This window comes from Perna viridis, chromosome 2, assembly GCF_037379345.1.
Source record: "Perna viridis isolate PV_CMFRI_1.1 ecotype Kerala chromosome 2, ASM3737934v1, whole genome shotgun sequence".
NCBI lineage: Eukaryota > Metazoa > Mollusca > Bivalvia > Mytilida > Mytilidae > Perna > Perna viridis.
The window spans coordinates 10,835,527-10,861,536 of record NC_142446.1 but is presented as its reverse complement, the minus strand read 5'-3'; the positions used below and the strand labels follow the sequence as shown (position 1 = coordinate 10,861,536).

At 34.1% G+C, this 26,010-nt stretch overlaps 1 protein-coding gene across 1 annotated transcript in view; it reads left to right on the top strand.

Annotated features, from left to right (window-relative positions):
• The first annotated feature begins 1,383 nt into the window (after positions 1-1,383).
• The window catches only part of LOC148623615 (uncharacterized), a 37,101-nt gene continuing 12,474 nt past the window's right edge, over positions 1,384-26,010 (top strand). The window contains exons 1-10 of the mRNA XM_088565553.1: positions 1,384-1,922; positions 2,584-2,655; positions 4,712-4,786; positions 8,314-8,362; positions 8,808-9,004; positions 14,396-14,528; positions 15,017-15,312; positions 16,851-17,058; positions 25,022-25,260; positions 25,408-25,519. Coding sequence (XP_088421679.1) covers positions 1,809-1,922; positions 2,584-2,655; positions 4,712-4,786; positions 8,314-8,362; positions 8,808-9,004; positions 14,396-14,528; positions 15,017-15,312; positions 16,851-17,058; positions 25,022-25,260; positions 25,408-25,519 — 1,495 coding nt within the window. The 5' untranslated portion in view covers positions 1,384-1,808. The remainder of the gene's footprint in view (positions 1,923-2,583; positions 2,656-4,711; positions 4,787-8,313; positions 8,363-8,807; positions 9,005-14,395; positions 14,529-15,016; positions 15,313-16,850; positions 17,059-25,021; positions 25,261-25,407; positions 25,520-26,010) is intronic.

Here is a 26,010-nt window from a genome sequence, read left to right as displayed (position 1 = left end):
TCGTGCCTGTGAGACTCGACAGCCTGTTGATGTGTCGTATTTGATTTTTAGTGTGCAGTCTGGTCGATCTCGTAGCTGTATACGTCTCCTTTTTGACAGCTTGTGTCAATCTCGACTCCTTATGTTAGTGTCGATCTCGACAGCCGCCTTTAAATAGACAATGTCGAATAGCTTGTTATAAAACAAAAAAGGAAGAAATAAAAAATAGAGTGTTAGGAAACTAAAGTATCCTCCTCCATATTGTTTACACGTACTAGTCGATTTCACTTTCCTTGTCCGTAATAAAAGTTCTTAAAGTGTACATGTTGCTCGGTCCTGAAGTGTTTCTTGTAGATGTTAAAACAATTGTAATGGTTTTATGTCTATATTGAACAATTTACGATGTATGAATTTATTTGGACCTTTAAAATATTGATATATTTCAAATCAGTGCCATAAATGACTAAAGAGGTTATAAAATGTAAAGCATTTCAACATGCAAGCATTTGTATACGAACCTTAGGTAGGCGTCTATATGTTTTCTTCTTTACCGTCAGTCTTAATGTTACTTGTTCAAATAATTTGTATACTGATGTCTGGCAGTGATCTGCATAGGATAGGGGATCTGGCTAATAGTTACTCTCTAGGGTCTTATTTTCTTATATAATCTACAGTAATAATCTTCATCATTAAGATTATACCAAATTAACAGCTAGGATTTACCTTGCCAAATGTTATTTACGGATATTTGATTCAAACGTGGAACCAGACTGCTTCGTCTGACCTATTTTGAACTGATAAAGATAATCCTTTTTTGTACAACTTGGTTGTTTTATGTGTATTCGATCCATTTTACGACGATATATCGATATCTGGTATTAATTATTTTGAATAAAATACCAGAACAAAGATGTCATTAGAATAAAGTCAAAATTAAATCATATTAGGTCTTAATGCATCGGTTGGATTATTATGGTTAATTACTGTGGACAATTAACACTCCATTTTCTCTAAAGCGAAACCAACTTTGTTCGCTGTTTAACATTCTTCCGATAATTTCACCGGACTTTGTTATGAAGTGTGTTTTTTCTTTATTTTAACTCCCTTCAACGTGTTTTGTATAACCTTACAGTTTACTGGATGCATTATATCTGGAAAATATACTCATTGTAAAATAATTCACGTTGACGAGTAACGTTTTATGACATTTTTTCAAGCTGTCGCGTATTCGTACAAAAAAACCAGTTGAAATTGACAACAAACAAACAAATAAGTAGTTAGAATTTTTATAAGATAACAAAAACAAAAACTAAAAAAAAACAAAATAACAGATACAGTTAATTTACGCCAAAACGTCAGAACTGACATGCGCTTTGTATCAGCCAAAGAGCAGCGTTCTGTGGTGATAAGGGAGGCTCAGATTTCACTATAGTGAGTCAGTTGCTTGAAGTCAGCATACAAAACATTGTAACGTTAATTTCATGCTTTAATTAAAATCCACGTGTATTTTTGTTTATGCACTGTGTTGTGGACATAATTCATTTTATTCTTCAGGTATATGGATTACTGATTGAATGAGAAAATTTTAATCCCCGAGGGATGATACTGCTCATACAGGAATTAATTTTTAGTCGTCTCCAAATTATCCAGCTATCGTAGATTTATATGGATATATCGAGTGTTGACATAACGGTTGTGATTAGAACAGTGTTGACTAGTGTATATCGTGTGAATTCTCTGTTAATTTAATTATTAATTAAACTAAAACTATACATATAAGAAGGATGGATCGATCAATGTGATTACGGAATATCTCATAGTTAGCAATCATGTTTTTGATTTGGAGATTTGTGTTCGTGAGTTTATTCTCTGTGTGTTATGTAATTTGTGATGTCAGTCCGACAGTCAAAATTGCCCGCTGTCGAGTCCAGTGTCTGAGACAGGTATGTTGTAACGAACATCTGTTTTACATGATTATTTAGCATTTCGCACCTACAACTATCTTGCATCATTATTTTATACTTGAAAGTACTCGACAGAACACCTGTTTTGCCAGTTTCGTTGATTTATAAATTCACAAATATCTTAATCATAAAAAAACTTTTATAATGCATTCTTGTGTTTCTGTTCTGACAAATGCTAGAGTATGCTTGCTTTGTACAAGCTATAACACAGCGTGACACCGAGACATGAAGACAGTCTACCATGACAAAACAACTATTCAACTAAAAGTATTATGGAAATCCATAAACGAAAAATGCATTTTTTTTTCACTTTAATCTGATCTACCCAGAACCAAAATGTCCTTATCCATTATTATACATGCTCTGAATATCGACATTCGATCTGAAAAAAAAGAACATTAACATTTGATTCTAAACCGAACCGTCAAATGAGGAAAATGCGTTGACAAAAAAGCAACAAAAAATCGTGAACATTAACAATATGATATTGGCAGAACAAAATGGACAACGCAAAGGAACTAATCAGACAAAGGCAGCACGAACCATACATAACCGTTAATGTTATTTACAATTCAAACTTAATTTGTACACGAGGGATCAAGAATCAAAAATATGTGATATAATGACTTTTACATTTTAGACTCTAAAGAAAAAAGACCAGAATGCAAAAATCAGTGACATCGCCTGTTCCAGAAGAGAGCAATGCTTTCAGGTAAATTGTTCGACATTTACTTAAAAGATGCGTTATCACTACTTCATCATTTAAAATCAATACTCAGAGTGACTCCTAACATTAAAGCTTTTTAATTCCAAAATTGGGCTTTTTATAAAGTCATGTATAAATACGTGAAATGTCAAAATTTGTTTCTGTATATCAGTTGGTAATAATTAAATAATAGTGTTATGTCTAACATATCATGATTACTTATATATTATTCATATTAAATGGCCGAAAATTGCAAAAATGTGCTTTTTCATCGTGAATTTTTTGATGAAAATCGGCAAGGTTGGTTTCCATAACAACAGTAGTGATTTTTTTTACTTATGAAGGTTTTTAAGTTCTTACACGGTGGTAACAACTGATGTCAGCAAAAATGATCCAATTCTGAGACTATGCATGTCTGACCCCCTATTTGAGTAGTCTTATAGAGAATATGTCATCAATAACTGAACGTCATGTCGCTCAGTATCTGCACGATTTAAGCTCTAGTGATTTGTTGGTTGTTTGTTTATTACAAATTACGTCTAATCATGCATATCAAAACATGCCATAATCTGTAAACAAACAATTAGTTTGGTCAATACAACAAATGAAAGACACGCTATGCTCAGTTAGAACACATATCACATGTATAAGGTTTGATATTCGTATCGTATCAGGAAGCTGCACCAGTATGTTAAATAAGACAGTAAACTTTTAATTATATATATATACGTCTCAGATTGTGACGACTCTATTCACTACACTGTGCTCCATCGGATCAAATTGGTACAGGGAAGATATGTAAACGTATAGAAAGGCTGAAAAATTTCCAACGATGTTAGAACTGTCAAATTTGCGATGCAAATTTTTGGTCGTTCCCTCCACGGGACTCGAACTCGTACCGCTGTGACATCTATGGCAACACTGCCTGCACAAAGTCCAGCGCCCTAGACCACTCGGCCAGCTAGGCTATATAAAAATATAGCGTTCGCTGGCCGGGTCATTCCTCTTCGTAGGATTAATTTAGGGCTGTAACGATGTATGGTAGTACGGGACAGCGCATCTAGGTGTTGTCAAGTCAAATAATGATACATGTCACAACAAATCAATATTATATAAAGGTCTCAGAATGTGACGACTATTCGCTACACTCTCCATCGGATCAAAGTGATACAGGGAAAATAACTTAAGCATAGAAGGGTCTGAAAAATGTATATATGTATGTATCTAACATTATATTATTTATATATTTATTATTCACTAACGTTCGAATATTAGCCTCAATATTATCAAAACTGCCAATACGATACAAAATACATATGTGCGCCAGTACGGGATATAGCCGTCCAATACGGCTTTTACCCGTCCAATACGTCATATTAGACTGGTTAAAATCCATATCGGCCTGGCGTATTTGACTAGTTATTCAATAAAGGTATAATTGCGTAAGGTTTTCCAGTTTGGCTGAGTTATTGGTCCGAGGCTAGCCAAATTGGACTGAGGCGTCGCCACAGTCCAATTTGGCTAGCCTCGGACCAATAACTTAGCCAATATGGAAAATCTTACGCAATAATACTATATTCTGTAGAAATCTATTTTGTACAAAAGTATACAGAAAAAAAAACACATTTTTATACATTAACATACATGCATGATTGTTAAGGAAGACAGAAGACACATCAAAAGATATCCTAATCAGGATTTGATCTTTTATAGCATTATTTAAAAGTCTTCTTTTACTTTACACGGGTTGTGATATTCAAACAGTATTATTCAAATAAAATGATTTTTGTCGGGTAAAACGTTCTGTTAATTTAGTAGCCTAGGTATATTTCAATCACTATGGAAAACTGTTTATAACTTGTATTGATAAGCACGTATTAAATATTTTTACTTGCAGTGTACAAAAGGTCATTATGCTGTATGGTTTAACACGGGTGTACTGTTTTGATTTTACTTACTTTTAAATTGAGATCGTCATCGACCATTTCTATTTTGGAAAATTGATGTAAAATGGTTGTGACTATTTTATGTTACAGATTATTACCAGCTTTATATATTTCAGTGTTGGAAGATGTGCCCCTTTCTTTACTACAGTTTTGACCTAGTATTCACTGTGTGTGATAACCCAACCGCTTGTGTAAGTTACTTACTGTTGAGAAATAAAGCACCAGTGCCTAAGCTATCAGTGAAAAAGTGTACTAATAAGTGAATAATGAAAACAAATTACATTTGTACACGCATAAAACTGATAAACCGAGTAAAAAAAATGAATATTTTTGTTTTTTTTGTTTTTGTTTTTTTTTTTATTTCTTTGGCAATTATATACCTGTGATTTTAATATACCAAATACGTAGACATAACATTTTTTTGGTTTTTCACGTGATGCGCCTTGTAAAATAAAAAAAACATAAAAAAAAATATTCAACCAATGATGATATGTTCATGACGTTAGTTTGAATTGTCTGGTGTATTCCATTTTCGAAATTATCTGTTTGTTTTGGAGAATAAGTTGCAGAAGTATCTACCTAAAATGTTCGCTCTCCTTTAAGGAGTAAACCATAAACTTGTATATTGTTTATTGCTACATGCTGTCCATGACCATCATCGTAAATCTTTTATCCACTAGTTTACAGCTGTTGGAGGCTTGGTTTTTTTTCACACAAAAAAATCAAATGTCTCTATTTGCATAGGAAGTTATATTTTCTTAACAAACTGACAATAAGGAATAATATTTGTGAATCCTTTGTTCGGCATACAATATAAAAATGACAAAAACATAAAATCCAGACTATGGTTAGTAAATGACATAAAAAGCTAACTTCAGCTTTGAATGTCTTCATATGTTTAGTGTAATGAAGTCCTCGAGGATTTAACGTCTTAATGTGTAAATTGTACAAGATTAGTTGCAATACAGGAATTTACAGTTTGTTCAAAAGCTGTTTGTTTTTTTTTTTTATTTTAATTGGGTTAAAACTTGGAAAGGAAAGCAAATAAACTTCCTGAAACGTATTCTGTTTTGAAAAATATATCAATTAACACTTATTCGACTTGACATGGAATATGATCAACTTTTAGGTCAACATTCCCCTCCAAATATTTCTTTGTTTTTTTTTTCTTTTCTCGTTTGACTACGAAAAACCCACCATTATTCACAATTTCTTTATTCTAAGCAGACAACATTTTTCTTCCACACCAAATGATTTCTTTTTTGGTAGCCATAGACTCAATCCAATGTCATAACTTTGAAGTTAACGCCAAGAAACCACATTTTCCTGCAATTTTTTTTCGCGTCCCCGAAAATCGATGGATTAATGTGTAACAAAATCCTGAAGTTTTTGAGTGGAATCGAATGCAAATTTTTACACGACCTCCGTGGACAATAACTTGAACAGTGTTGTATGGATCTCTTTGAAATTGTACCATAATGTTCTATTTACCACAAAAACGAAGGCTGGGTTTGATTTTAAGGATTGTCACTTTAACCGTTTGTGAATAAGAAGTCAAAAGGTGGCCACTAATGAAATGACAATGATTTTAGTAAAGGTGAAAGAATATAGCATGTTGCCATTACACGGAACGAAGGCAAAGATTGATACTAGAGGGTTGTGACTTGAACGGCTTATTGATTTATTTACTCGCCATTACCAAACAAGTGACCGGCCAATCGAGTTTGACTTCGTTGCAACTCGACTTAAAACAGATAGGATTCCAAGCTCAATGTGTCGATCAAGTTAGTAAAATATGTGCCTTGTTTGAATGTAAACGTTCATCGGATGTTAACTACATTTCTACATTTTCCTCCTTCACAATGGACCCCATACGACGTAATCAATTAAAACGATTAAAACATTTCCACTTTATGGAGACCTCATTCCAATATCATCACATTATCGTGAAAACTTTTGACTAGTTAATCGATACCTCATTGATTATATGACTTTTGCAAATGTAAACTTTTATTTATGTAAACAAGATGCACAATATAGCCGGATAAGATATGTCACAGGACTGTTGTTTTTTTATCCACCGAGGCTACTTGATAATTATTCATACATGTCGAAGAGCTTCGTAACAAAAGGTCAATGAAAAATATACTCTATGATGCATATATATATATATACCGTTGAATTATTAAATCCCACGTTAATTGTTTTCCTCGGTGTTCATCAATTAACAACCAACTGCAAGTTCTTCATTAAAGATCAAAATATTTAAGAGAGACAATAACGCATACTTCAAATGGTAGGAGGGAATCAGCTGGTTAGGTCTGTACATGCCAGTCTGTACAGACAGTACGTACTATGGTGTACCGTTGTCCGTGCGTCTGTCGTTGACACTTTAGTTTTAACTCAAAAAGAGTTCCAACTATTTCAATGACACTCAATAAATTGTTCATTGTTTTGTATTTATCTATCGCGAAGAGATAAATGGCGCTATATTCAGAATAGAGTCTTCTTTATCTAAATGATATTTGTTAAAAAGTACGAAAGCCCACTGAGCTCATATTCGTAGACTAAAGAAAATTCGCGAAATAACGCGAAACTTACGCGTTATAACGCCAAACTCTCGCGAAATAACGTGGGAAACTAACACGAATTAACGCGAAGCGTTTGTATGTTTTCAGGCGCGTAGCTGAGGCCAAATTGAAGTGTAGGCAAAATTACGGCAGGGTGGTCTGGGGGCCGCTTTAGGCCCCCAGCAGGTCCAGGGCAGAGCCCTGGTAGGGGGCCCAGAGGGCGAATCCCCCCTCCGGCAGCTCCGCGGAGATAGCGTTTTAGAGCATCATTTATGCCTCTCCTGAGTGTATTTTATCTAAAAAAAATAATGGCAAAATAATGCCTAACGGCAGCTACGCCCCTGTGTTTTTATATATATAAAGGAAGAAGAAAAACTTTGATATGTCCGCCTGAATTTCTACACTTTGACTTCTATTTTTTTCCATAGAATTTCAATTTTTCTTTTTTGGTGTTAGAGGTCGAAATGGGGAGATTTAAAACTGTTTTGTTCTTTATATAAAGTAGTATGTTTTGTTTGGTGAAACGAAGTCATTTAAGAAACGTTTATATCAAGACTGAAAATGGGACGAAAAAAAAAAACAACAAAAAAAAAACATCAAACAAAACAGTTTTCTACCTGTAAAAACTTAGGGAACTAAGATAAATATGTATTGTTCCTTATTTATAAGGAATGCCTCTGGAATAAATATATCATAATAAGGTTACAAACCACCAATGCAACCAATAATTATTTGTAACGTGCAAAAATAGTCATACGCATAAATTACCTCCTGTTCCTCATAACGCTGTGAAAAAAGTTTTTTTTTTCAAAAACTGAAACTGTTCATGACAGGAAAAATACTTAGCACATTTCATAAGAACATTTCTATTCTTGTGCTGTAAAGCCTCATCTCCATAATAATTTCAGGTGGAAACACTGGAATTCCCAATTCTATTTTAAACCCATCACTTCCGGTAAACAGTGCATTGTGAGGTGACAAATTTAGAATGTAGTTGGGGTATAGTCCAAAGCCATAATTAGCATTGAAGCCTTTGGGAAGTGGAATTAGTGATTTCTAGCCTTAAGTATTTTTGGCGTAAGCCGAATTAATACTATATTAACTGCCTACCAGTCAAAATCTTTACTATTACACAATTATATTTTCAGCAAAGGGGGTGTAAGGTTGCTTGCAGTTTTCGAGAAAATGAACCAAATGGTAAGTCTTATGTAAAAATATGAAGGGAATAATATCTTAATCCATATAAAATTACTACAAGTGGTCAGTGGTCAAATACACATGAATTTTATCTACCACGTTATGGGCAATTATACAATATATATTAGGATTGACCTCTCCTTTATTCTGTCTTAGGTTTCTGTTAGAATACTGTATCATGACTATTTTTTCTATTAGAATACTGTATATTGACTATTCTTTTTATCTCGACTGTAGAAAAGCCTCTACGTTGTATTTCTGAATAAAGCTGGACTTTTGTAAACACAGTTTTTAACCATCAACTTAGAAAATAAAACAAATATTCAGCCCTGGAGCGGTTTTTATCATAATAACAAATACAAATGCAGCTTATATGATCTTGCAATGGTTGCCCTTTTATTGATTGAGCTTATTATCTGGTTTTGATATTATTACCCATTTAAAGGAATCGCGATGTCTGGCTGGAAGTTTAAAGAAAACGATGCGCACGTAGAGCGACTAACACACTCTCATCAGATAGAAATTACTTGGTCCCGTCCTAAACCTGACGTGATAAGCACCAGGAACGACTTGATTGTGTACGTCCTATTGTCCAGAGACAAGTCCATCAGAGGACATGCTGACTGGGAAGAAAGACAACAGGTGAGTGTAAATCTTGTTAACAATATTCACATAATAGTTGAGAGTTTGTTCTCATGTCCTTAGATGTCCATGCGGGAGGGGGGTGGGGGTGGGAGTGGGTGTAAATGTCCGCCATGTTGTCCTGAAAAGTTCGTTATATGAGACCCCGGATGGAAAGAGAGGATAATGTATTGCTCTTGTTCTAGATTGTCTATGGAAATGGAGAAAAGAGAAGAAAACTGCAGCAATTCTAAAGTTTGTTTGGTTTTTTTTTTTTTTGCATTTAGCTGAAAATGCATATTGTGAAAAAAATTGGAGCAAATAAAAAGGAAATCATAATGATGGTAACTGGTTTCTAGACTTTCAGCGTTATCTGTAAATGCTCTGTGTGACTTCAGGAGAAACGAAGCACAGATCTTTACCTTATCTTAGATGAGTGTATAAGATAAAATCGTTTAATGGTTTGTGGAATACTCGCAGGATCTTTTTTTTATCGCGCGTAACTATCATTCTTACTAACAGACTGCCAAACTGTAGATCAACAAATACCACTACTACAAACAATATGTATTCGATCAAGAGATTGTGTCTTAGGTTAGTTGTCAGTTTGCTCCGTTTTAAACTCCCTGTGATATTATTCTTGGTTTACAAATGTAAACATCAAATCCATTTTTCTATCTTGGCATTGCAGTAGTGATAAGATAGTGAACCTATGTCTACATAGTAAATAAGTACCAATTTTTACATCATTTACGATTATGAAAAATAGGCGCCACAATATAGATAGCACATGCACTTGTCATATAGAATTGAATTAAAACATTAAATGTATTTTCATTTGTACTAGATCTCAATTTCTTGATATTTACTGGTCAAAGAGTAAATCATTCCAATTTCATGACAGATGCAATTGTCATCAATATGCTCGCCAAGGTATTCTTATCAATAAATATCTTCTTGTGGCATTTAGAGTACAATGACTACAACCTATTTGATTCTGACATTTAAACTTTTTGTGCAGCATATGACGGAAAATCTGGTGAAGATTTGTCGACGCGAAATATTTTTACCATCTAGTCGAAACTAGAATTCGTGATTTGACTCCATTTTAGAATGACTTTTGAATAAGCCTTTACCATTGTTAATGTTAGAATACCAATATTGTACGAACAACTTCAAGTTCTGACTATTAAAGAGCACGTTTGAGTTTTAAGACATTATTTATTATTCATAGGTCTCTTATTCACGCATTCTGATTCGAAGTTAAATTACTTCATTAAGGCTTAAAAACCATTTATAGACTGAAAAGGGAAGTTGTAATGAACATTAATCATTGAGTAGTAGAAGTTATATATATGTAGTCAATGCAAATTGTTTTACATTAATGAGACATAAGGTTCCGTCGGATCTTCGTGGTATATTAACGGTTCCTATAATATGACACTGACAGTTACTGTAGGGTAAAATAACTAGAAATGACAGAGTGTGTTGGTAGGAACATTGTTTCTTGATTGTTTTTGTTTACTAGTAATAAATCAGCTGCACCGGTGCAGTAATCCTTGATAATCACTGGCAATCTGCCACAGTATTCCGCCAGATGCTCCAACCACTTGCCTTGTTTAATAACAATCTAAGGGGATAAGTACCTGGATGTGTATTGATGAGGAACGATACCTCGATAAGAAATGTACGCCTTAACAGCAATGCAAATATACGTGTAATATGAAAAATCTGTAATGTGCAACAATAAAAATTCCGCGTCTGTTTATCCATCATTATTCCCCGACAATTTATTCTTGGCAGTTCTTCTTGTACCTGTACCACAAGTAGAAACAATCAGTGTTTTATGCAACAAATCCATGTCAGGAATCAAAGTGTCTATTAAACATAGGAATTTATTGAAATATATGCGATTTGTTGGAAATACCTATACATTAATAGACTTGATATCACATATTTGATAAACTTACTACCGTATCACTCAATAAGTGAGAATGCGTTTTATAAATTCATCAATAAATGAGAATGCGTTTGATAAATTCATTGCAGCAAACTGAGTGACGGTTGTTTTCTTTAAGTCCAAAAATTCAAACGTAATCACCTTACACGAACCCGTAGCAATTTCACTTCGGGCTTCAGGATTTTTTTTTGATCAATTTAGATCGAAGATCAGAATTGATATAGCAGTCACCAGAGCCTTTAGATTTGTAAAGTCTGTTAGCATCTGCAACTAACGCAGGAAAATAATCCCATTGGCATACCCGATTAAGGTTCAAATGCAGAGAGTTAGGTCCACTCTATAGGTATTTCTAATAAATCATTCGATGTCATTTACGCCAATAAACAAATAATCCAATAAATAACGTTTACTGCCAATTAAATATGCTGATTAATCTGGCCCGGTTTGTATTCACAACGATTCAATAAAAAATAGTTGACATCTAACTTTTTTATCAGTTTTATTTATATGCGTGTACCCGAATAAACCAATCGGTCACTGTCGATGTATCCAAATTGCCTACAAATGCTTTATTCTGCGCTATAGACACATAACTAACCATTTGATGTTCAACTAGAAATGAAGACTGCGAGATTGTAAATAGTCATCAATCATAGAAATAAAATATAAAGAGGAATGCTTAGTACATTAGGAAGCGCCGCGTTGAAGTGTTTTACGATATTTCATGCAGACCTTGGCGGATCCATAAATTTACCAAAATGGGACAGTGATTCCAATCAAGAAACTAATACAAAGAAAGAGGTTCCAGGCAGGGATTCACGTCCTGTTTCAGGCTTTTATCTGCTGCTCAAATTGCCAAACTTTCAATAAAAGGGTGGTATAACCCCCGAAACGATCCTGATGTATCACTTACTGTATCGTATATATTTATTATGATTACCGCCTCGGGACATAGGAAGCCCGGAGATGACAAATAAAAATGAAACATTGTGTAGACGAATTTCGGAAATGGTGTCAGTCTGTGGTCTGGTGATATTGCTTTTTGTAATAATCATTCTATTTGGCTATTTTGGCCATGTGTTATTATAATAGAGCTGTTAGTGCTCCAGCGACTTACAAGTGCATGGCTAGTGATTCTTGCACGAGACATAATTGTTGAAATTATATTCTAAGACTTTGGCGTTTATTTTAATATCATTGTACGTGTCGCTGGACTATTCACACAGAAGGACACGTAGGTGTCTATGCAAAAACTTGTAGCGCTTAAGCCATAAAGCGTAGCAACTGAGAAATGTAGCTAGTTGGGGGTGGATATGTATCTTAGGACATGTTTATTTCAGTGATGAATTATTTGTCAAACAGTTTCGACCTGGAGGTTGACAGAAAATTTACAAACTGGGAAAGGCCAACTAGTAGTTAGTGGTGTAATACCACTATTTCGGGAACCAGTCGCCTGCCCATTTAAGAAAGTAGTTCAGAATGACACGAAATAGTCCCAATATTGCACCATATTATTCTCATAGTTAAGTAGAGGTATACAAACTTAGTATCATCTGAAAGCTGAATTAATCAACAGTAATCGTAAAAACTTCAGTTTCTTTTCGGAGTGTAGGGTAAGATAATTCTAAACAAAAATATAGGCCCTTGATATGGCTTAATTTCACAACGAAAGTAGTGATTTCTACACCTAGCTACATTCATGATTTTGCGGTTCTTTCTTAGGTAAGTAGCTTCCATCATGGTGAAACCCCTCCAGCATCATTTGTTCTCATGTAAAATTTGCTATGACCCTTATAAATAGCTGGATTTAACATAGAAAGTAATGGGGACATAAATGGGTGATATTACACCTTGTTGTTCTATTATGCAGTATGTCGGAGTTTTATGTTTATCTATCAATGTATTCCATGTTAACCGACATCGAACCTGAATATAACGCCAACTGGAGCACTGCTACGATGCATCATGAATTTCGGTGTGTTCTTTTTTTTTTTAAATGTCCTTCGTAGTCAGAAATGTCAATTTAAAAATTAGTCAAAAAGTTCAGTATAATATTAACCAACAATACGTTTTTGTTAAGATACGATTCAATTAGATTCCAGAACTTTCTTTTTATACCCTATTTTTTTGCAATTTAACGATGATTTGACGCCTAAGAATTCAAACGATATAAATTGATTCAGTACACGGGTACTTTGATTTTTATTTGGTAACTCAAACCTTGGTAAACGGTAACAGTTTTACTTTGTGACGGGTTGGATTGAAAGGGTGGATTTTAAGTAGAATGAGAATGGTGTAACATTACAAAACAATTTTGAGAGAAAAGCAAACTTAAAAGGTGGGATAAGTGGTAATCTATCCTTCGTTTAATTACTAAAATATTTTATTATTTTAAACTAGTGGCAATTTGCGACCACTCGATGAATGATACGTGAGGACGTCTTGGTCCGATTGAGCTATGATGCTGTTTCTATTATTTTGCAGTTCATATGCCAAGATTACAAAAAAAAATAACGCGTTAATCATCATGTAATCATCGGAGCGTGCTTGTATCGCAGAAGCTTTGTGATTTATACATCATTAATTTCAAAGATTATCGATGTTCAACCAATTTGTATTGGAAACCAAGCATGCTATATCTCTATAGCCGACACCAGTGTGCCGATCTGTTATCTTCCGACTCATGCTCACGTCATAAAGCTGAAGCTAATTATCTTTACTACAGTGTACTAAGTAACTTATTTTTGTTGGTATAACGATCTACACGACTGGGATAAAGCTTGATTATAATTGAACGTGCTACGAGTCTTTGAAGTGACATATTCCTCACAGTTCGAACAATAACTGCAATAGCAGAACAAAGAAATATGTGACTCACTAGATTTTTTCCAGCATCGCTCACAGAGACAAAACAATCTTTAGCTGTTTATGATCAGAGAACTGACTATTTACTGGTTAGAGATCGACGTCGACATTATTTTTATATTATTGGTACAATAAGTCTGTTGAGCCCAAGTATTTATAAGTGTTAAGTAAGTGTGCACCAGTGTCACCTTTTCAATAACTTATAACCTTCGTGTAACCATATCTGATGGGGCAGTATCATTAATAAGATTTTACTAACATCAACGTGACTTTAAACTATGGACAACCCTGTTATATCTGTTATAACTATTTTCGAGGAACTTAATTCCGTAACGAAGACAAATGATTAAGAAACTGATTTGAGAAGAATGATCAACGGTAACAGGATTGCCATTTGGAAAATTTTCCATGGTATGTAGGGCATGTTAATTAAAAATAGCGATGCTATATCTATTGTCTATTTTGACCCATTGTTTTATCTAGAAAGCTGTGTAAACTCATTTATTAGGTCGAGTTAGCTGACAATGCAGAGCAAATAATTTATCTGTAAAACATGTTTTGATGGTCTTAGATGTTGTATATTTCAGACATCATCGCAAGAAGTACTTCTACAACAGGACGAACTTCCTGGTGTTCCACAGTTCTGGCTTTTAGCAGTTGGAGAAAACGGAACAGTTGCAGACATTAAGTTTGATATAGATTCTTCACCTATTGTTCGAGGTACTTCATGGATTCATATTGAAGGCGTTGTTTTTACGCCTTAATTATATAAATTGGTGTATTCTATGGTGTTTTTCTCTAAAATAAATGATAAAGAAATGAATACAATAACTTGTAAAAAGGATGCAAAAACATGACGAAGTACACGAGTATTATTCACAAGTAGCATACTGTTATCTTCCTGTTTTTAGCTTTGGGAGAACTTCGTTATATTGGTAATGTTTGCTTTAGCATAACTTATGTCATGATGTGCTTACGGTTTCAGAATGGTTTCTTCGTGTGACAAGATCTGTTTAAAAAAATCTGGCACTATTTGATATGTGCGTAATTCTGATTAAATAAATCAAGCCTCAAGTTCTATATTTTATCGTGATTTTTCGGTTGTTATAAAAATGAGTATTTACTTGAAAAGATTTTGCCCGGAGTTAGTAGGATCTACACAGTTTTCAGTACAATTATGAAATTTACTTAGACCATCTTTATTACAGAAATATCTTATCCATATCTTTATGACGGGTTCCCTGTTAAAGTGAAGCCTTCAGTTCAAATACAAAGTGATTCACCTTTGACTGTGAATGTTTCCCTTTTGGAGGATACAACAACAGGAAAAACATCAGCTCTTGTAGAATGGAATCATCCCCCTATTTTGTCTGAAGACCAACCAGTATTTTACGATGTACATTGTTTATTTACGGACTGTAACAATGTTTATGATTCTTCGCCGCCTTGTCACAAAACCGCAGAAAGATATGCAAGAACAGTTGCATTCAGACTAAGTCAGAAGGTATATTTTTATGAAGGCTTTTTAAGCCAACAGTAAAAACGCTAAACGAACATATTCACTTGCAGAAAATCAAGGGTTTTTTTTATTCGTACGGCCATGCATTTTAGCATTGCTTAAGGACTTGTATTTTATGTACATGTTTTAGGTGTTTCATCTCATTTTTGATGATTGTGCTTGTGTGAATAGAAACAAGCTAAGAATTTATCATGCAGACAAAATGGTAGCAGATACATGTAATAAAGTAAATGTTGTATACAACATACCACTTTCGACTATGATATAAAAGCTTCGGTACGTAAATTTCAACGTATCAGTTCGTAGGGACTTATTTTTTGTTCAATATCATGAAGGGTGTCTATTGTTGCGAAATCCGAACTGCATCTCCTGTTTATACGACAGAAAAAAATGTCGTATATTGGTATGGCGCTGTCGTCGTCTGTGTCATCGTCGTCGTTCGTGTCAGCGTCGTCGTCCGTAGTCAATTTGTTTTCGTGCGATAACATGAGTATGAGTTGGTTGATCTTTATCAAATTTTCATACCACAGGTTGGTATTAATTTTGGAGGTTTCGGCCCCAACCGGTTTATAATGAGGGGCTAAAAAGGGCCTGTAACAAGCATTTCGATTCATGGAAATTAACTATATAACTCTAATGCAAGCATTGGAATGTCCATAAAATTGCTTTACAATATTCTATACGGACTTGGATAAAAGTATCAAAATACAAAAGGAAGACTGGGATTGGGTTTTTTTTTGGTTTTGACTAGAGCAAATAAGAAAATGGGCCACAAAAGGGTCAGAAACAAGAATTTTTTTCTAATTTCATGATCATAGCTTGTTTATTTCTGGTCTGATTTTGATTTTTTTTTTATCAAATTCCTCATGAAAGCCCTTGCCTGAGTTTTTTAATCAGATTTATGAATCTATTTTTAAATTATAAGGGCCAAATAGGACCGATGTAATGTTTTATGTATTAGAATCTATTGTTGATTGGTTCTTTGCTTTTATATTGAAGATAAAATTATATTAAAGGGGATAAGACCATCTAAGTTGGTAAAAGTTGTGTCTTATTCACATTTGGTTTTTTTTAGCAATAAGAAATATTCAATACAAATAACCTAAATTGTAGTTTGTTGATCTTGATAAAATTTTGTAACAAGGTTCCATGCCCAAAACAAAATTTGCCCTTACTGTTTAGGAATGGGGCAAAAGAGGACTAAAAAACTAGCAATTCATCAAACTTAACAACACGTATGACCAGCACTGTTTAGGAATTAGGGCTATGAATGACCAAAATCATGTATTTTCCTGTTTTTTAACTATACAATGAATAAAAAAGTGTTTACTTCTTTGAAATTGTACTACTACCATTCAAGCTGCGTATTGCGAAAAAAAATTTTGTAACATATAGAAAAGGTTGTGTGTTTTTTTTTTTTTTTCCTGTGGAGCGTTTCATTTAAAATAATTAAGACGTAATCAGATTAATTACTCATTTAATGAACAGTTTATTGTAATTATGGTTATTTTGTACTATTTCAGCCAAATCACACGTTTAAAGATTTGCTGTACAACGCATACTACCAAATAAGAGTGGAAATGGACAAGAGATGGTATGGTGAAGTAGAGTTCCGTACAACTGAATGTCCGGAGGTAGATTCCAAAACCTATACTGTATGTCCGAGCATCATGTCATCAAATAACAGTAATGTCACTGTTGATACAAACGACAGCTACATTCCTGATAATGGTAAGTCTCTTCTGTAAATTAGTTAACAATAACTCAGTTTAAAATAAATTATTTTATTTTGATGAGTAGAAAAACTTAGGATTTTATTAGCTTTACGTTTTAATACGACCGCAACGAAATGCGGTCGTGTGATGTAATGGCCCTGTCGTCTTTGTAATACATTTTTTCATGTGATAACGGGATTAAATTAATTGATCTTTATACAACAAGGGCGTCATGCGCTTGCGCCATTTTTGAAATATTCAGTATTTCATTTGCGCCGAAGACTAATTATTTCGTTTGCGCTTATTACCAGTAAACCGTTAGGTAAAAGAACATCAAAAACAGAAAGCCTCGGGTGTAAAAGTTAATTGTATATGTTCAGAAAATTTCGAAGTGTCAAGATCAGAGGCAATTGGAGGGAAAATTTGACGGTCTTACATATAGATTGTCAAACGTTTCGAAAAATGATGATAAATCGTATATGACGATGACGATGCTGTAAATGTGATTTTAGAGTTTTAACCATTTTAACATTCCTACTTCCGCCTCCCCGTGGTGAGCAGGAGTAACAGATACTGCTGGCGAACGGAAGAGGTACAAGTAAATAATGACATAAAGAGTTTTACTATATTATATTAATTTCACATGTGATTGGTGCAAATACAGTTATTTATTTTTTGCTACAATTGGTTTGTGGCGCAAATGAAATATTAATTAGCGCAAAATGAACGTGTCGGACAACAAGATTTAAAGTTATTTTTGGAAATATGGATAAGAAGTGACCAAAACAAGCATTTCATAAAATTCAACTTTTTAACTTAAGTGAAAGCATGTGGATCTCTCTTATATTGTACCACAAAGGACAAACTAGGATTGACCTTGTTATAATTATAACCCCTTGGATTGACTTTTTTGTTATAATTATAACCCTATATTGTTTAGGAATGAGGTAAAAAGCATTTTAAACAAGTAAGTCTCCATGAAATTGTATAACAAGGTTCTATACCACCAAAGTCAGACAGGGATTGAATTTATGGGAGATAACTATCCATAGAGGATTTATGGACCAATAAGGGTCAAACGTATTTTTTTAAGTATTTCTCTGTTTAAGAATCAGGCAAAATGTATATAAGGGGAGGCACATGGAAGAAAAAAACGCAGAGATTTTATTGAATTATCTAAGTATTTATACCTCGTAACCTCCAGAAATAACCAGAAAGTGTTTGTAAAGTTTGTCTTTTTATGATATTGACAGGTCAAATTTAGTTGAGATGCACTATTGAACATTTTCCCCTGCACTTTTTCGTTATATAAGCAGTCAAAAAACATCTACGTCACAGATGCTTCAGGATAAAATTGAATAGCTTTTCAGTTGTTTTTTAGATGTATTGAATATGTTTGAAGCAAAAAAGACCAAGTTGAGAATTATGATGTGCCAGCTATTGCCCGATTCTTATACAGAATGGTACTTATATAGAAATATATGGATCTTTACGAGGCTGTACTAATAAGTTCCGTATCACTAAAGGAAGGTTTTGGTGAATTTAGGTGTTGTGGACCTTTCCTTTTTAGCTCACCTTGCCGAAGGCCATGTGAGCTATTGCCACCACTTGGCGTCCGTCGTCGTCGTCGATAAGACTTTTTCAAAACTCTTCTCCTCTGACACTACTTGATCAATTGGAACCAAACTTGGTATGAATGTTCCTTGGGGTATCCTGCAAAGGGCTGACGTGGAGAGTTTTGATCTGTTGAAAATCGTGGCTGTCATTACTAAAAATAGGGGTGAGACAGTAGTTTTTCGCTTATTATATCCCCAAAACCTTTAGGTTTAGCCAAACTCTTCTAAATGCTGCAATGATCCTTATTATAAGGCCTACAAAAGACCCCATGGATAAAAGTTGTCAGTCGACTCCTTGTAAGAGTTATTGTCCTTGAAAAGTGAAAAAAAATGACCTTTTTTCACAGTTTTCAGCCAATATCTTGAAAACTATAAAAGATTCAATTGTTGAAATGATCCTCCTGTGATAAGTCCTACAAAAGTCTGCTTGAGTCAAAATTGTTGGACAACATCTTGTTAAATTTATTGCCATTGAAAGGCAAATTTAACAAGGTGAGCGATTCAGGCTCATAAGAGCCTCTTGTTTCTTTCAAAACTCTTCTCCTCTGACACTACTTGACCAATTGTTGCCCAAATTGTATGAATGCTTCTTTGGGTATTCTGCATAGAACTGGAGTGTGGATTTTTGATCTGTCGAAAAACATGGCCACCGTTACTTAAAATAGAACATAGGGATCATACATTAGTTTTTTGCATATACAAATGTATCTCCAAAACCGTTAGGTGTAATCAAACTCTTTCAATTGCTGAAATGATCCTTATTATAAGGCCTTCAAGTCTTCAGGGGTCAGGCGACTCCTTGGAAATGATATTGCCCATGAAAGATAAAAATTGATGTATTTTTACCGTTTTCAGCCAATAACTTGGAAACTATAATACGTAGAAAGAAATTTTCAATTGCTGAAATGATCCTTATGATAAGTCCTACCAAATCCTTCTTGAGTCAAAATTGGTGGACAACTCCTTGTTAAATTTATTGCCCTTGAGACACAAACTTTAATCTGGTGAGCGAGTCAGCCTCCTGTTGGAATTAAGGACCAAAAAGGGTCAACAATACGCATTTTATCATATTTGAATAAATTACTCATTTCTAACCTCAAACTGCAAAAAGGTTCGTTGACCACTTGCATTTGGGTCTGAATCTTATCAAACAATTATTAACAATCCAAATCCGATGTGGTATTAAGTTTGAATTTGTCACAACATTTCAGGGTTCGACATCTGCGGTCTTTCAGGGGTTCAAATCTACTTTCAAGAGATACAGGTCCCATAAAGTCCTCTGCACAAATCTTTTTTAAAAAAAAAAAAGCGGAAGGTCCCCGATACAGGAAACGCAAATATGGTGGGTCGAGGATCTAGGCCAATGATATCTCAAAAAGTGATGGTCCTGGACATTTAACCATTTCTGTTATGAACCCCTGATTTGTCTTATCAATCTAGATCTGAGATTCATTTTGGTCTGTAGTGAAAATCGTGTAATCGTGGTATTTAAAAAAAAAACACGTCTCTAATGTGTTATAAAGTTTTACACGACTGCAACCGTTTTGCGTTCGTTTAGGGTTGACAAATATTTTGTGGGGTCAGAATATTTATTTTTTGAAGTTTTGCAGGCCAAAAAGGTTATTTTCAACCATATCAGGGCAAAAAGATTATTAATTTCCATTTCACTGTTTGAAGTATCTGGACTGAGATCAGCAAATTTATTTATTTTCTAGGAAGTACAGGCTAGAATATTCATTTTCGACTTTTCCAGGGCCAGAATATTTTATTCCAAAAATTGGCACCCTTCCCCCGAGTTGTATGGTCGCCCCCTTAATAGTATGACGCTTTCGCCCGTTCTGCCCTTGTCGTTGTCCGTAGTATCGTCCGTACACACCAAATTATCATGCGATAACTTTAATAATAGTTGTTGGTTATTGTTGATAATATTTTACAACGAGAGAGCTTTTTATTGACTTGAGAGGTTATAGTCTGAACCGTTTAGGAACTAAGAAAAAAACGTGCAATATAATCTGCATATAATTAAACTTTATACTCAAATACATTTTGTGTACGTGAATGAATTTTTCAAGTTTAGCTTGTTCAGAATAAAAAAACAAAAAAGGGTTAGCGATACAGATTTTTTTCTCCCAGTCGTTTATTTCTTATTGCAAATTCTTTTTGACCACTTTCGTTTTTGTTAGAATCTCATTATATCACAATCCAAATTCAGACCAATATCTAGTTAAATGTTGTGTCCATACTTGTTCCATCTGTTTAGAGCTCGACTTATGCGGTCACATCAATGTATCAACACCACATTTTATTTGGTAAAACTAAGAAGAACTTTTTAGTAGTCAATTAGAGGTGTCGATTTTAGTAAATGTAGTCAATTTGAGGTGTTGATTTTAGTAGTCAATTTGAGGTGATAATTCAAATACACTTAGAAGGCAGTTCTTACACAATTTGAGTTCGTCTAAAATCCGTGTAAGAAACTTTCTAACTGGTTTATTCAAGCCTTTATGGTTCAGCTAATAGTCAGATAGAAATATTAGTTGAGGTGTTCTAAATACTATGTATTGTAAACCAACTGACAGATCCGATTTCATTAGATAATATGAACACGCAAGTAAACAGAGATACAGATATCATGATAGTCACGAGAACTTGTGTATCTTGATATTAGTAAGAAATTATGACCTTGCATATAAACTTTTTATTTCACGTACAATTATATTGGTATATCCTGTAATGACTGTAATTGATGTGGACATTGATCAGATACCGTTGACATTAACATAAGAGAATGAATCTTATTATTAAACATGAATTAATTTTTGTTTCCTTTAGTTTACCGTATAAAAGAAACTCTGATGATTATTTTAATATTATGGCGTTATGGCAATGGGTGTACCTGCCTTGGGAGAAGTTTCCTACATTTATTCGTTACACCGTACATAAACCTTTAAATAAAATCGATGTTTATGTTGAGTTCTTCATAATTTCACGTAGGAGTTTTGAGATAGCAACTGTACTTTTGCTATTTAATCCATGTTGTATTGGTCCGCTATAAGATGGAAAAACGCCAGTGAAACAATATTGTTGCATCTATTATCACCCTGTGTTATTATTACCCAATCACGATTAAAGACAAATACCAAACCCGTGCCAATACCATCCCTTTAACTCTTATCTTTGTACTCATTTATCGCTATCATTGAGAATTACAAGAATTAACGCGTTTTGATGAATTTAAGATTCTTATTTTTTTTTAATTTCTGATTGAATTGACTAGTTATTGTCAAGTTTTAGAAACAACTGCATAATTTGTAAATCAGTGATTTACTTGATCTGGTATACATGACTAATGGAGAATGTTAGTCGTATTCCAACTGTCAACATGTAGCAAATAACGAACGTTTATTTACTTAAATATGTAATTGATAAAATGGAACACATTCAACCAGACGAAACTTATTAAAATGAGTAACTTTAACTTGTTTCTGAAAAAAAAACTTTCACACATGCAGATTTCTGTTGACTAAAACTGTAAACGTTTGAAAAAATGCCTGTAACACTGCGGTTCTTTCCTGTTTTTGACTTGAGATTGCCATTTGTTATATTGACTCCTTCCTTTGGCTATGCCTGAAGGTTATGCCTATTGTCTGGAGGTTATGCCTATTAGTTCAGCAGTAATTTTGTCATTATCCTTTTTCACCTAGCCTTCAGGACAGTGAGATATTGTCATTTCTTGTCGTCCGTCGTCCGCCGTCAACTCAATTTAGCTCACCTTGCCCATAGGGCTGTGTGAGCTATTGCCATTGCTTTACGTCCGTCGTCAACGTTTTCGTTAACAATTTCAAAACTCTTCTCCTCTGATACTACTTCATTAATTAAAACAAACTTGATATGAATGTTTCTTAAGGTATACTGCATACATTTGATGTTGGAATTTTTTTTATCCATCAACAAACTAGGCTGCCATTACTATAAATAGAACATTGGGGTCAGAGTTCTCTTGTAAATTCTGACAAGGTTAAAGTGTTTAGCATGATTAGGTCTATCTGCGGTCAAATATTTGTGACAATATGTTAAACCATTTTTTGACATTTTCGGCCATTTTTATGGCTATTACTTTCAAAAATCTTCTCCGACACCATGCACTGGACCAATTTGAACCAAACTTAGTATGAATGTTTCTTAGGGTATACTGCATAGAAATTGTGTGGTCATGTTTTTTGTCAACAAACATGGCCGCCGTTACTAAAAATAGATCATTCTGACTCAGTAAAAGTATTCTACGTGACGAGATCCATCTGAAGTTAAATTTCCGTGCGTATCTGTTAAGCCATGTTAGAGTTATCCCCCCTTTACGACTTTTTTGGCTATTTTTAATTACTTTTAAAATAAATGTCCCCTCATCGACTGCTGGACAGAATTCATGAAAGTCGATATTTTTGTTCCTTAGGGAAGAGCGTTAGGAGTTCTTAACCTAAAAAATATGGTCGCATGTTATTGCAAATATCACGAAGTCTGATATAGGGATAAGTGTTTAGCAAAATGAAATACAGTCATGGCGATATTTTTGTGAAATTCTGTTGTAGTTATTCCCATTTTAAAGTTTTTTTTAAATTTTTTTATCTTATTTTCGTGTTATTAGTTCTGATAATCTTCTCCTCGGATACCGCTTAACAGTTTCATTACAAACTTAGTATATATTTTCCTTATGGTATTGTACAAAAAAACTTATGTTCGGATTAATTGAATATTAATTGGATATTATTCATAAAATTGTTCAAGGTTCCAATCCACAAAAGGATGGTTTGTATAGATGCTGTGGGTTATGTCTTCAACCGTTTTCGAATTAGGGACATAAAAATGGGAGCAAAAGCAACCGGCATGTCATAAAACTAAATTTCTAGTATATATCTCAAGTAAATCATATTAGAATCTATATTCTATCTACATGTATATCACAAATATCGGACTAAGATTTATCTATCGGATGGAATATTTTAGAATATTAGCCTTCATTGTTCAATCAGCCAACAAAAGGAACTTAGGTTTCCAGATGAGCTATGAGCTATGATGAGAAATATAATGACTTTATACTTTCAACAATAATCAGTAAACTTCAATGTAACAGAATTATAACAAGCTTTTCGTGAATAAAGAGCTAACTTGACTATTCCAAGGTACAGAAGTTTACATCTACAAGAATAACGTCGAGAAAAAACGAGGAAATTTTACATCTAAATGAAGAAGAGTGAACTTAAGATTTTCATAAAGAACAAGTATTTTACATCTACTTTAAAAAAAAAACGAGTAAATTTACGTCTACGCGTATAACGAGATAACTTTCCCTTCATGAATAACGAGTAAATATTACAGAACGGAAATTTATAGATTAAACAGTACAACTGCATGCATTAACCGAAAGAAATTCCCGAAAAAAGCTGCTTAGGTCATTTTCTTCTAATGTAAAAATATGTAATGTCATTTATTTGAATATTTATTTTACATAATTGCATGTAATTTGAATCCTTTCGGTACGCAGGAATCTCCGGGAGACGCCTTGCATGTAAGTTGAATCCTTTCGGCTCACAGGAATCTCCAGGAGACACCTTACATGCAAGTTGAATCCTTTCGGCGCACATGCAGGAATCTCCATGAGACACCTTGCATGTACGTTGAATCCTCTCGGCGCACAGAAATCTCCAGGAGACACCTTTCATGTACGTTGAATCCTTTCGGCACACATGAATCTCCAGGAGACGCCTTACATTATTCAATCGGACTTACTCCACTAAAAACCGGATAAAAATGCAGCCTTTGCGCTACAGATACTCATTACTACTTTAATCTTTACATATACATGGATAACTTGTAAATGTTGCTCATATGTAAATAAAGAATAATGAATGTCTTTTGCTCGAAATTCCTCACAGAATTGTTAAAGCCTCACTGGAATGATTTTATACGACCGCTAAAAAATCAATGTCGTATAATGGCGTGGGGTGTTGAGGTTCGGTATCTGTAGATATTCGGTGTCTGGACAATATCTTGAGTATAAGTTTATGGATCTAAAAAATCTTACCACGAGGTTTCATACAACAATAGGAAGGCCAGAATTAATTTGGGAGTGTCACTTGAACCTTTTACGGTTCAGAAAGAGGCTAAAAACCAATATGTTCGTGATGTTTGGCCATTAATTTGAGAAAATAGTAATTTTTTTTTCTGTTTCTTTGTTTAAACTTCTACCACTTCGAAACAGTAGCTCAGGGTGTCATACCACAAAAGGAAAGCTGGGTTTGGCATGTGGCTTGAACTTTTCAGGTTTTCGGCAAACGTCTTTTCACATTACAATTTGCTTTTTTATTGCAGTAACTTTTCCAGATGCGATGAATTGGAACATATATATGAAAGAAATGGAGTATAACGAACACTTAGGCAAAGTGTCTGTTTTATTAGCATGGTCGGTACCATTTAATCATTCAGCTGTGTCGTCTTATACTATACAATGTGAAATTATTGATCGACCTGATGCGCCTAAAATTATAACGGTCACTAACAAGACAGAGGAGTGGTTCCATCTAAAGGCGAACACCGTCTACCAAATATGGGTATGTTACATTTATACTTTATGATGTCAAATATGACCTATGGCATCTTTTAATGAATTGCATCAACATTCACCATAAAGAAATAAATTATAAGTTGAACTCGCATAACAAACATTAAATAAGTTGGTTTATTTCGGTTTTTTCTAGGGGGTTGCCAAAGATAGAGGGAAAAGTGATAAAGGAATACCGAGTTCCATCAGTACTTTAGATACATCTATATCTGCCATAGTTAGAGCACAAAGTGTCAAATCTAGACAGCGTAAGTATTCTTTACATATTTGATCAAAATGAGTTATAGCAAAGTAAAATTTTGAGGTGCTTGCCCAACACGCCTTCTGTGTTCCTCAAATTTGTTTCATTTTGACCTTTAAAATAGCATGTCATGTATGGTTATTAAAGTAAAATAAAGTATTATCCATGAAGCTTATAGAAAAACACTGACTCCCTTTGCGGAATTTTTGAGCTATAAAACATTTTCTTTCATAATTTAGTTGTTTGCTGGTTGGCAATTAGTACTATGTCGAGTGCTTAATTTGTGATATTCGAGTTTTTTAATTCGTAAACTCAATTGTAACACAACTAAAGATGGGATGTATTGAACCGATTTGATAATGATCTTAGTGTTAGCTATGTTAGTTGTGAATCAGTTGAGGTATTTTAAATAGAACTAATGTGGTGTTTTTGGTCCGCCGAAAAACATGGCCGCTGTTGCTAAAGATAAGAACAAAGAGGTCAGTCAGAAGTTTTTCT